The 12,715-nt window shown below is 43.5% G+C and overlaps 1 protein-coding gene across 2 annotated transcripts in view; it reads left to right on the forward strand.

Moving 5' to 3' along the window:
* Window positions 1-7,112, forward strand: part of MBOAT1 (membrane bound O-acyltransferase domain containing 1) — a 114,686-nt gene extending 107,574 nt beyond the window's left edge. Inside the window, exon 13 of one of the 2 annotated variants that reach the window (XM_023209768.2) lies at window positions 4,433-7,112. In XM_023209768.2, coding sequence (XP_023065536.2) covers window positions 4,433-4,559 — 127 coding nt within the window. In that variant the 3' untranslated portion in view covers window positions 4,560-7,112. The remainder of the gene's footprint in view (window positions 1-4,432) is intronic. The other variant, XM_023209769.2, reaches the window with a different exon arrangement.
* The last annotated feature ends 5,603 nt before the right edge of the window (window positions 7,113-12,715 follow it).

Below are 12,715 nucleotides of genomic sequence, written 5' to 3' on the forward strand. Positions count from 1 at the left end.
GCTTGATCCCGGCAGGTGGAAATTGCAGTGAGCTGAGATCACACCACTGCACTCCAACCTGAGCGACAGAGTAAGACTCCATCTCAAAAAAAAAAAAAAAAAAAAGAAGTTTCTATGATGACAGAAATACTCTACATCTGTGCCGTCTGAGATGCTGGCCACCCAACATGTGTGGCCAGTGAGCATTTGAAATGCAGCTAGTTGGATGGAGGAACTGAATTTTCAATTTTATTGAATTTTAATTAATTAGAATTTTAACAGCCACATGTTGCCAGCAGCTATTCCAGATTGATTACACCTCGAACAGTGTTTTCATAATCTTTTAAGAAAATCCCTGAATTTGGACAAGAAAGAAAATTGCATAGTTTTTTAGTGAAGGCAGGCCTGGTTGTGTTCCAGATCTGTTCCTCCCCTTTGGCTAAATTCAGTAGCCAACAGTAAACCACAGATGTTTGCAAACCCTTTTCTCAGTAGATCCTCATTGCTTAACGTTGAAATTTCACTTGTACTTCATTGTTAGGTCTAGTCAGTATTCAGTCGAGAGTGGCTTCAGATCTTAGCCTTAGAGTGCTCAGTCTAACTTCTTTAAGTTGTAAATAAGCCCAAGTGAATACTCAAATATATTATGAAAGAACCTTTCTATGAAATCATTTTGAAAAGCAAATTCACATACATCATTTTGTCTTTAACTGGATAACTCTTTCTTAAATTCAGTGGGTAATAACGTTAGAATTTGTTTCTCTTTTTGTTTTTTGAGTTGGGGTTCTCCTCTGTTGCTGAGGCTGGAGTGCAGTGGCGTGATTGCGATCTCAGCTTGCTCCCGCCTCTGCCTCCTGGTTCAGGTGATCCTCCCACCTCAGCCTCCCACCTCAGCCTCCTGAGTAGCTGGGATTACAGGCACGTGCCACTGCACCCGCCTAATTTTTTTTATTTTTGTAGAGACGGGGTTTTGCCATGTTGCCCAGGCTGTTCTCAAACTCTTGGGCTCAAGCATTCTACCCACCTTGGCCTCCCAAAGTGCTGGAATTACAGGTCTGAGCCACTACACCTGGCCAGAACATTAGAATTTGCATAGAAACTTTCATAGATGGCAAACTCCTTGAGAGCAGGAACCCTGCCTAATTCATCTTTATGTCCGGGTCCTTAGGTCAGTACCTGACATGATCAATAAATGTTAGTTTAGTCTTTCCATAATAGAAAGATGAAATATGCCTTCAAATTTTAGAGAAATATGAAATGTCAGAAGAGGTTACTAAACCTCACTAGGTGTTTTCCACTTGATGCTCAAAGTAGCTGGATTTTACCTGACATAATTGTCCCAGTGTAGATTTGGCCACATAGGAAAGATTAAGGCAAAGCTCAAGAACAAAATGTAACATATTTTGGATGTGCAGATTTTGAAAGCTGGAGTTATCTGTGGCTAAGGTGTGCCCGTGAGAATCCCAGTCTGTACCTGTTAAACCACCGTGTTTATCTGTGGAGCACTTTTTCCAATCTCAGTAATGTCTTGGTTTAGACAGTAAATTAGATGGTCACTTGCTGTGGCTGCTTACCCCTTCCCTGGTTAAACAGCTGTTAATCATGTACTTGTCTTGTTTCCATTCCCACATGGGAAGGGGTGGAGGCTGGTGCCTTTTTGTAGATCCAGTTTATTGTTTTGCATATCCTAAGCAGTAGATGCTTATTGAAAGAATTAATGAATGCATGCATGTTAGCTTCTGTTCGAGCTCTTCACTATTCTGTAAATATTGTCGGGGAGGCATTCCCCCTGCTAAAGGGTGGAGAAGTTTAGGGGCATATGTGAGTTTTTTGATTCTAATGTGCCTGACCTTATAATCACAGAAGTTGGGGAATGATGCATAAATCAATTGTGCTTTCCTCCTTCCCCAGCATTATTTTCCTTTCTTCAAAAAGCATTAGGGAGAATATAAGTTGAACCTTTCCAAATGGATCTAGAACAGTTGTGCCAATGCAGCTGTTTCTAATTACTTGCATGTATTGATATGCCCGATATTTATTGCATATCTACGTTGTGCATACTGCTGAATACTACGCTTCGCAATAGAAATCCACAAACATCAAAAGCAAAACTTGTTTTTTTATTAATTTAGATGACAGTTATTTTTAGGGTTATGGACTGGATTTTCAAAATCGGGATTCTTCTAGCTCATAAGACACAAAAGAAAAACCTTTTATACTTGAGTAGAGCAATGGGTTAAAGTGTTAGTTGCATTGTGTTTAGGGAATAGGATACAGTCATATGTTGCTTACCAACAGGGATATGCTCTGCGAAATGCATCGTTAGGCAATTTAATTGTTGTTTGAACAGCATAGAGTGTATTTCCACAAACCTAGATAGTATAATCTACTATACACTGAGGCTATATAGGATAGCCTAGTGTTCATAGGCTGCAAACTGGTGCAGTATGTTACCGTACTGAATACTGTAGGCAATTTAAACACAATGGTAAGCATCTGTGTATCTAAACATAGAGAAGGTACAGTAAAAATCTGGCAAAGATAAAAAAAGGGTACACCTGTATTACCATGAATGGAGCTTGCAGGACTGGAAGTTGCTCTGGGTGAGTCAGTGAGTGAGTAGTGAGTGAGTGTGAAGGCCTAGGACATCAGTGTGCACTACTGTAGACTTTAGAAACACCATACACTTAGTCTGTACTAAATTTATTAAGAAAACTTTTCCTCAATAATAAAGTAACCTTAGCTTACTGTCACTTTTTTAACTTTATAAACTTTAAACGTTTTAAAAATGGACTCTTTTGTAATAAAACACCTTGGTTAAAACAAACATGGTGGCCGGGCATGGTGGCTCATGCCTGCAATCCTAGCAGTTTGGGAGGCCGAGGTAGGTGCATCACCTGAGGTTGGGAGTTTGAGACCAGCCTGACCAACATGGAGAAACCCTATCTCTACTAAGAATACAAAATTGGCTGGGCGTGCTGGCGCATGTAGTCCCAGCTACTTGGGAGGCTGAGGCAGGAGAATCGTTTGAACCTGGGAGTTGGAGATTGTGGTGAGCTGAGATCATGCTATTGCACTCCAACGTGGGCAACAAGAGCAAAACTCCATCTCAAAAACAAACAAACAAAAAACCGAAACAACAACAACAACAAACATGGTACAGGTATACAAACATTTTTCTTTATGTTTTTTGTAAGCTATTTTCTATTTTGTTTTCTACTTCTGAAACCTTTTCTGTTAAAAAAATTAAGACACAGGCCGGGCGCGGTGGCTCAAGCCTGTAATCCCAGCACTTTGGGAGGCCGAGACAGGCGGATCACGAGGTCAGGAGATCGAGACCATCCTGGCTAACACGGTGAAACCCCGTCTCTACTAAAAAAAAAATACAAAAATCTAGCCGGGCGAGGTGGCGGGTGCCTGTAGTCCCAGCTACTCAGGAGGCTGAGGCAGGAGAATGGCGGGAACCCGGGAGGCGGAGCTTGCAGTGAGCTGAGATCCGGCCACTGCACTCCAGCTTGGGTGATTGAGCGAGACTCCGTCTCAACAAAAAAAAAAAAAAAAAAAAAAAATTAAGACACAAACACACATCAGCCTAGGCTACATAAGATCAGGATCATCAGTATCATTGTGGTCCACCTCCACATCTTGTCCCATTGTGGGAGGTCTTCAGAGGCAATAACACGTATGGAGCTGTCATCTCCTGTGATAACAGTGCCTCTGGAATCCCTCCTGAAGAACCTGCCTGAGGCTGTTTTACAGTTAACTTTATTTCTTAATAAGTAGAAGGAGTATACTCCAAAATAACAAGGGAAAGTACAGTATTGTAAATATATAAACCAGTTACATAATCATTCATTGTCATTATCAAGTACTATGTATTGTATGTGATAGTATGTGCTAGACTTTTATTCAACCGGCAGTGTAGTATTGTTTACACCAGCATCACCACAAACGCGTGAGCAATGCATTGCCTATGACGTTGCAATGGCTACGACGTCACTAGGTGATAGGAATTTTTCAGTTCTATTATAATCTCATGGGGCCATCATCATTAATGTGGTCCATCATAGGCTGAAATGTCATTAAGTGTCATATGACAATACTGGGTTTGAATTTGGTCTTGGGAGTCCTTAGACTTTGAATTTGCAGGTGTCTGGCTGTCGGGTTAATTCTGTTGGTTGGCCTGTTATGTCAATGGGATGGTACCATGTATATCCACAGATGAGCCAGTTGGTTTGCCCTGCCCAGTTTTGTGGTTTCAGTCTATCCGTGACCCACTCACCTACCAAAGGGAGTTATCTGTGGAGCAAATCAAGGGAAGCCTGAGCACAGACAGATCTCCTACTGCCAAAAACAGTGCTCTCACTTGCCATAATGTAGGTGATGTAATTGGGTGATGTTTCCCGTCTACATCCTTATTTGAAATGTAACTTTTGTGTATTTTTATTCCCAGGTCCATGTACTTTTATTTGCACATCATAAGTCTCCTGATAATACTGTTCCTGCCAATGAAACCACAAGCTCATACGCAAAGGCGGCCTCAGACTGTGAACTCTATCAATAAGAGAAAAACAGATTGATACCTCCAAGAGAAGCGGACAAGCAGAACTTCAGAACGTTCGAAAGATGAGATGACAAGGCTCAAGGGTTCTTCTGGTGACTTAGAGGCGATGTTTACATGCATCTTTATTTTGTTCTTTTTTAAAGTGCAGGGAGTATTTTTATAAAGCCTTTTTGTACAGATAAATCGGCCATGTCCAGGTTATTGGTTTTAATATTTTATAGGACATTTGAGTGGTGCGGCAGCGTGTGGAGAATGTGCCAGAGCTGCAGGGACAGTCCATTCTGGGATGCTGGCTTTTTGCCCTTCCGGCATGATTTCCAGCTACTGTGACCTGGATGCTGGAACCCAGGCATTGGCTCCAAAAATTAGAAGGCGAGTGCTGAGAAGACCTGACACAGGTTTCTCAAATCAGAATATACTCAGACATGGTAGTTCCCTGGGAAGCCCCAGATCCTTTGACATGTGACATTACTGGTTTGCAGACATAATAACTACACTCAGAGGACCATGGAGGCGGAGGGATCATGGTTTCAGGGCATCGAAAACTCTACGAGTCAAGAGGACTAGTGCATGGACTGAAAGTCAGACATGCCCTCAAATAGGCTGCATTTTTTTTCCAGGAATGTAACCTTTCCCCTTTTTCTTCTGACCTGAGCCAAGACTGAAAATCAGAAAGTTTCCTGTACATGGAGCTGAAGAGGGCTGCTGTTTCCCGAATGTTTTCCAGTTCACAGATGCCGCCTGCCTGCCCGGGGATGACCTTGAGAAGACACCCAAATGTTCATGAGGCAGCAGAATGCCTTTTAGGAAACTTTTAAAAAGTAATTTAAAGTTATGTAGAAGTTTGGTGAGGAGAAGCAGTTGTTTCTCTCTTCTCCCCTCATTTCATGGAGGTGTTCATGATCATGGCTGGCCGTGATGTACGCATGGGCTGATTTTCATTTCTTCAGTTTCATGGCTGAGAAGTTCAGCTTTGTTCTAGTTGAATCATCATATTGGAAAGCAGATGTTGAAATTTGTCTTTTCTATCTTTGTTATGAATGTGCTATGGCCCCTTTTGGAGACTTCTATTGGGTAACATTCTATGTGAGAGAAGGAAACATGATATTAAATGTTGTGAAAAATAATAATGATGATAATAATAAAATATATGCTGCAATGGTGTACTCTCAGTCAGGTTGCTTGGGAGGAGAAAATTTATTCAAATCCAATGATAAAACATTAGTTTCTTATTGAATAAACAGTATGTTCCCATATAAAGGAAATGTTTCTGATGGGAAGAATTGCTTTTTGTCTGTGAATAGAGACTTGATGTTCAGAAGCCTGTGCGTGTGTGTGTGTGTGTTTTAACAAATGTGCACCAACTTAAGGTTTTACTGTATATTTCAGGCCCTTGGGTGTCTTATGTTTTGGTATAATTTCAGATCTTTATTCCCAACTTTGCAGGTAGGATTTTACTCCCTTTCACAGATGAGGGTACTGAGAATCAGAGAGACATTTGCCAACTGCCGTGAGATCACAGCATAAGTGGTAGAGCTGAGATTTGTGCCCCAGATGGTCCTATGAAGACCACCAGCTGTGAGTCTTTCCATAAGGTGTCCTACTGGTGCTTCTATTAGGATAGTGAAATGTGAATGTGATGTGCCTGTCCCTCTAAAGCATGCATACAGTCCTGGTGCTGGGGGCGAGTACTAGAACCCAAACTCTAGTCCTTATTTGGGATAGTGAAAGTTAAGAAGTAGTAGATGTGAGCTAGTGCATGAGTCTCACCCTACTTTAACAGGGAAATCTTGGGGCAACCCTTCTTTGCTGTCTCAGGAAGAATCTTAGATAGTGGGTAGGGGAAGGGGTTGTAGGTACCTAAAATCTGTCAGAGTTTGTCTCCACCAGGAACAGCTTGAGGTACAAGACCAAGAAAAATGTACATCTTGTAAACTAGCAAAAATGGTAAATGTTACCATTGGTGTGTAGTAATAATATGAACATGTAGAATATTCATATTACAGTGAAGTCTTTGAATTTACAATGTGATTGATGACCAGGTTTCACTGTATGTAATGTAAGTATCCTCATGTCTGAAAGAAGAACTTGGTAATGAGAGGAGGGGTGTCTGCTTCAGTGACCAGCTGCCCTCGTTTACCAAGGACTCTCTCAGGCCTCCAGTCCTGAGCAAACTGAGGCCATTGATCCCACTAGTGACTGCCCAGAATTGATTACTCCTTATGGAATGAGGAGAAGTCAAACCTCTAGGAGTTGAGCTTATGGATGCTATATGTTAGACTTGGTGGTAGGCTCTGGGACACAAACATGAGGCTTTATTCTGTATAAAAAGAACAACACATAGGAGACTGATTAGCATCCTTCTTCTTCTGAAAACCACTTACCCATAGAAAAAGATTACAATGGAGGACCAACATTTAGACAGAAGGTTGGGACTGTTTTTATTACCTTAGATTTCCAAGTTGTCCTAAATATGAGATGCATTTAATAAATACTTATTGGATTGTGAGTTTTCAGTTGAAAATAAATACACTTTCTGGTTTTGTTTTTGAAAAAGCCAAATCTAAAATATTCTATTTCTTTTCGTACTTTGAAGGTAACTATATGGAGCAAGAATATTATTCAGATATTATTCAGTGGTTGCAAAAAGCAATAAATAATTCAGTCTGAGATTCTGACTGGCTAAGAGAGAAAAAGGCAGGAGGAGAAAACTGGAAGAAGAATAGAGGAGGTAGGTGGCCCCCAGAACTGGTGCGGTGTGTGTCCTTCCGTTACTCTGCAGGCTCCCAGGTGGTCCTTCTCAACTCCCACAGCACATTGGAACCACACAGGAAGCTTAAAGAAAGTGATTGATGCCTGGTTTCTCCAGGGACCACATCTTTTTTCTCTTCTTGTCTCTGGCATTTGGCATAGTGCCTGTCCTGTAATGAAGATTCAGTAAGTGTTTGTTGAATGAATGAGGGATTGAATGGATTAGTTTAATGCATCATTGCACTTGACAGTTTTGATTGAGTCACTTTGACACTGGGAAGCATCGTTTCTGCTTTTCAGAATTAGTTTCTGAAATAAAGGCTTGTGTTTTTGGGGAAGTCTGAAAGCACATTATGTGATATAATCACTCAGGCAGCCAGTTTACATAGTCTGAACCCCTCTGATCCACCCATCCATTAATTAATGCATTCCCTTATTTATCAAATGTGTCATGTCTGGTGTGGGCCTGGCACTCTGTGAGGCACTGCAGGTAAAAGATGCTGAAAACCCCCATTCTCTGCTCTTGGAGAGTTCACAGTATGCCCAGAAAGACATGATCCAGAGAAGTGCGCAATAGGAGTGCCCAGGAGAATTCCCGCATTCAGAAGTTATAAAGCGATCTATTGCCTAATCCTTGTTTTCTTAGAGTGCTCTCATTTTACAGTGTTGAGAATTACCCAGGACAGCAGCATCACTGCTGCCTAGCCTCATGTCCAGGTGAAGTGAAACTTGCCCTTGTCCTGAAATTGGGTATTGAGCTTGCAACATGTCAGTGCCAGTCAATGCAGTAGCTACCCAATGGAGCAGACTGAGCTCTCATGGTTGCCCATAGGAGTAGTAGGGTGGCCAGTCCCCCTCCGGAGGGACCTTTAGTGAAGTTTGCAGGCTTAGTGAAAGACTTCATGAAGCTCCAGGGGAAGGTATTTGCTTAGAGATGGTGCAGCCCACGTGAGCTTTGTTTAATGCCCTAAAATTATCTGACACTACTTACTTTGTGCTGAGACAAAGAAAACTAACAGTTATTGACAGCTACTTTCACATGCATTCCTAACACAGTCTGTGAACTTGGCAGTATTCTCTTTTGCAAATGTGGAAAGCAAGTAGCAAGTAACTTGCCGACAGTCACCCAGCTAGTTAGTGGAAGAGCTGAGGTTGGAATCCTGGTTTGGCTGACTCCAGAGTCCATCTCACTGCCTGGTGCAGAGCACGTTCGTTTTCAAAGAGACAGAGTTTTAAAGCTGGAAGTAACTCCAGCACTCACCTGGTCTAGCGGTTTCCTAATGCAGACCAGCTGGCCTTGTCGCTTGGGGAGCTTGCTAAACATGCAAGGAGTGGGGAGATAGATTTGCTGTTAAGTTGCTGATGGTCACCATTCCCTTTTCTCAGGGGAACGGTGTGATTGATATCAACGTGGGATAATGGTCGTGTTACCATAACCTTCTTCCCAGTGGTTAAGGGTGACTATATCCTGGTGGAATGGGGAAGTGAGAGCCTAGCTAGATTGTTTACTTTAAAAAGAAGGTATTTTGGAACATCTGTGATTGCTTTGTGTTCCTAAAAGACCTTTTAACATGGTTGTTTTAATGCATTTTGAGATATGCAAAGTTTGGCCTAGATTTTAAGTAGCTGGTATGCGTAAACTTTGGGGAAATTGGGCAGAGACTACTCAGTGGAATAAAGAGATGACAGAAAATTGGGGCCTAAGGAGAAAGGAAATTCCCAGTGGGTGGCCTGGTCAGGGAGATCTTTAAGAATCTCCCTGGAAGATTGAAGGTGGAGAATTCCTGGACTCTTAGGTAATGTTCTCCTCTACTACCATAGCTAGAGACACATTTCATCTTTAAAAAGAGAACAAAACCTGTTTCCAGTTTAGGCTGGCATTGGGAGGAGAGAAGAGAACAGACTAAGATATGCCTAGCAGTAACCTAAGCCTCCCTCAAGAATCAATCTCCAGAAATACAAAATACTAGCCGTGGAGTTGGGGAATGGAGCTATGTTCTCCGTTATTTGAATTTCTAAATCCAAGGGCCTCTTATAAAGCAGTAGACCTTAGGGATATGCAGGTAACAGATGCCTTCACAGATACTTGATTACAAACAGACTCCTGGATCCCACTCCCCAGATACTCGGATTCAGTCGGTCCGAAGCCATGCCCGGGAATCAGTATTCCTAACGAGTTTCCCACAAATTCTGATGTACAGCCGGGTTCGGGAAGTACTGGCTTCATCTTATTCTTTACATTTGAGGAAACAGGCTCAAGGTGGGTGGGTGGGTTAATGTCTTGCCCCAGGCATCGTAGATCACTTCTGTAGCAGAGATGAGGGCGAAAGCACCTTCTCTTGACCCACTAGGGTGTACTTCCCACAAATAGACATGCTTTCTCCAAAAAACACCCAGCGCGGTGGGTCTCAGAGGAGCCCTCTATCTTTCCTGGGACATTTTCTCAGATGAGAACACGCTCCTTAGGCCTGAAAATGAGGGTCCAGGTGAGGCGGATGTGTCCTAGGGACCTGTAAGTCTGCACTCTCTGAGTGTGGGTTGGCCTCCGATCTTACGCAGCCTCACAGACAGTTTTATTGTAACTGCTGATCCAACCTGTGGAGGCAGCTTGGGAACAATTTTCTGGAAAAAACCTTTCTGTATCCACATGGCCCTCAGGATCCAATGGCCCCTTTTGTTCTCAAACAAAGAAAATTCATACGGGATAAGCACTTTTGGCATTAAAATTTACACTGTCTAAGCAGTTGCTGGCTACAATCAATCGTCCATTCATCCTTGGCCTTCTTTCGGTCTATTGTCTGCTTGACAGGCAAAATGACCTTTCAGCATTTCCAGCTGCAGTCCCAGGTTGCAACTGTCTCTGTGTCTGCTGGCCTGGAAAAGCCACCAGATGCTGGTACAAGTTTTCTGCATGGTCACTGGTAACCTTTTCCCTCCAGTCCTTCACGCTGCTGCCTGGGACTCTTCCTGGTGAACCCTTCAGGATGCCACTCTTTATCAAAACTCCTGCCGGCTCCTGCTGTCTACACCATAAAACCCACGCCCCTCCCTTCCACCCTCACCAACCTGGGTTCCTGGCCCTCCTTTCAGGCGGGCAGCTGTTCCATGTGCAGCCAGAGTGTGTGACTCGGTGCCTTTGTACCTTTAAGTTCTGCTGCCTAAAAGAACAATATTTTTTGAATAGGCACTTCCCAAAGCAAAGAGGGCAGAAGGTCTTTTAGACAGAGAAAATGTGCAGTACAAGACGCTATTTTTTCTGTGAAGTCCTTCTCACTTGTAGCTTCTGCTCATAGATCCCCAATAATACCTTGTGTTGTGATTAGCTTGGTGTCATTTGTCCTTCCCCAACCAGACTGCCAGGTGCCTGACAACTCGTTTCTTCACACCTGGCAAGGCTCTGACTCAAAAGGGTATTGGACCAATGTTAGTTGAACAAATGAGGGAATGAATGAATTCCATTAGCCACGGCAGGATTTTCTCTGGGATGATGAAAAGGGGCCATCTTGGACAGGTGGGTTGAGTTTGGTGTTCTGGCCCCAGCCTTTAGTGACCAGGACTAGAAATGGCCCTAGTAGAAATGAGCTAATGGCTCTCTATTTCCTAGTCCCTTAAAGTCCAGGCTTTCCCTTGACTGTGGTGCTCCATCAAGCTCTCTGGCTAGGATTTGGGTTGGGTAAGTCCAGCATGCTGGAACGAAGTTCCTAAGCGTTCTCCATTTCCTGGGAGTCCATGCTGGACTTTCATCTTTTACAGCTTTTGGTAGTTAGTGGTTCCATTAGAGACTATGTAGTGTTTCATTGTCTGTATAACCAAGAATGTGTTCATCTATGCTTCTCCCGATGAACTGGCTAGCCCTGCCATAACCAAGTACCACAGGCCTCATGGCTTAAACAACAGAAGCATGTTGTCTCATGGTTCTGGAGGCTAGCAGTCTGAGATCAAGGTGTCAGCAAGTTTGGTTTCTTCTGAGGCTTCTCCTCTTGGCTTGTGGCTGCTGTCTCCCCACTGTGTCCTCACATGGTCTTCCCTCTGTGTGTCTTGTCCTAATCTCCTTTTTCTTTTCTCTTTTTTTTTTTTTTTTTGAGATGGAGTCTTGCTGTGTCGCCCAGGCTACAGTGAAGTGGTGCAATCTTGGCTCACTGCAACCTCTGCCTCCTGGGTTCAAGGGATTCCCCTGCCTCAGTCTTCCAGGGAGCTGTGATTACAGGAGCACGCTACCATGCCCAGCTAATTTTTGTAATTTTAGTAGAGAGAGGATTTCACCATGTTGGCCAGGCTGGTCTTGAACTCCTGACCTTAGGTGATCCGTCTGCCTTGGCCTCACAAAGTGCTGGGATTACAGGCATGAGCCACCATGCCTGACCATCTCCTCTTCTTATAAAGTCTCCAGTCATATTGGATTAAGGCCAACCCTAATGACCTCATTTTAACTTACCTTTTCAGAGACCTTGTATCCAAATCCATTCACATTCTAAAGTCTCGGGGATTAGGACGTCAACATATGAGTTCAGGAAGGATGCAGTTCAACCCATACAGACCTTTAGTGGTTCTTGCTGTTTCTGTGGTAGTAAACCATGCTATGGTGAACATTCTTTTTTTCTTTTTTTTTTTTTTTTTGAGGCAGAGTCTTGCTCTGTCGCCCAGGCTGGAGTGCAGTGGTGCGATCTCGGCTCACTGCAAGCTGCACCTCTCGGGTTCACGCCATTCTCCTGCCTCAGCCTCCCAAATAGCTTGGACTACAGGCACCTGCCACCACGCCCCGCTACATTTTTGTGTTTTTTAGTAGAGACGAAGTTTCACTGTGTTAGCCAGGATGATCTCGATCTCTTGACCTTGTGATCCTCCCGCCTCAGCCTCCCAAAGTGCTGGGATTACAGGAGTGAGCCGCCGTGCCTGGCCGGTGAACATTCTTTTGTATTTCTCTGGTGACAGGGTGGACATCATGAAGTGGCATTGCAAGATCTTAGTGTGAAGAAATGCACTCTCAGCTTACCCGGGTGCTCTTGTTCTCCAGCTGGTTGTATGCATTTTTGCTTTCCCCAAAACGTGTAACAGTTTTTCTTTGTCCACATTCTCACCAGTACTTGGTATTAGCAGACTCTTATGTTTTGCCAATTGGATCAGTGAGAAAAAAAATGTACAGAGAAATGTACTTCTCAGGTCGGGCGCAGTGGCTCATGCCTGTACTCCCAGAACTTTGGGAGGCCAAGGTAGGTGGATAATGAGGTCAAGAGTTCAAGACCAGCCTGACCAACATGATGAAACCCCATTTCTACTAAAAATACAAAAATTAGCCGGGCATGGTGGTACACACCTATAATCCCAGCTACTCAGCAGGCTGAGGAGGAGAATCGCTTGAACCTGGGAGTCAGAGGTTGCAGTGAGCTGAGATCATGCCCCTGCACTCCAGCTTGGGTGACA

The sequence above is a fragment of the Piliocolobus tephrosceles genome, chromosome 5 (assembly GCF_002776525.5).
Source record: "Piliocolobus tephrosceles isolate RC106 chromosome 5, ASM277652v3, whole genome shotgun sequence".
NCBI lineage: Eukaryota > Metazoa > Chordata > Mammalia > Primates > Cercopithecidae > Piliocolobus > Piliocolobus tephrosceles.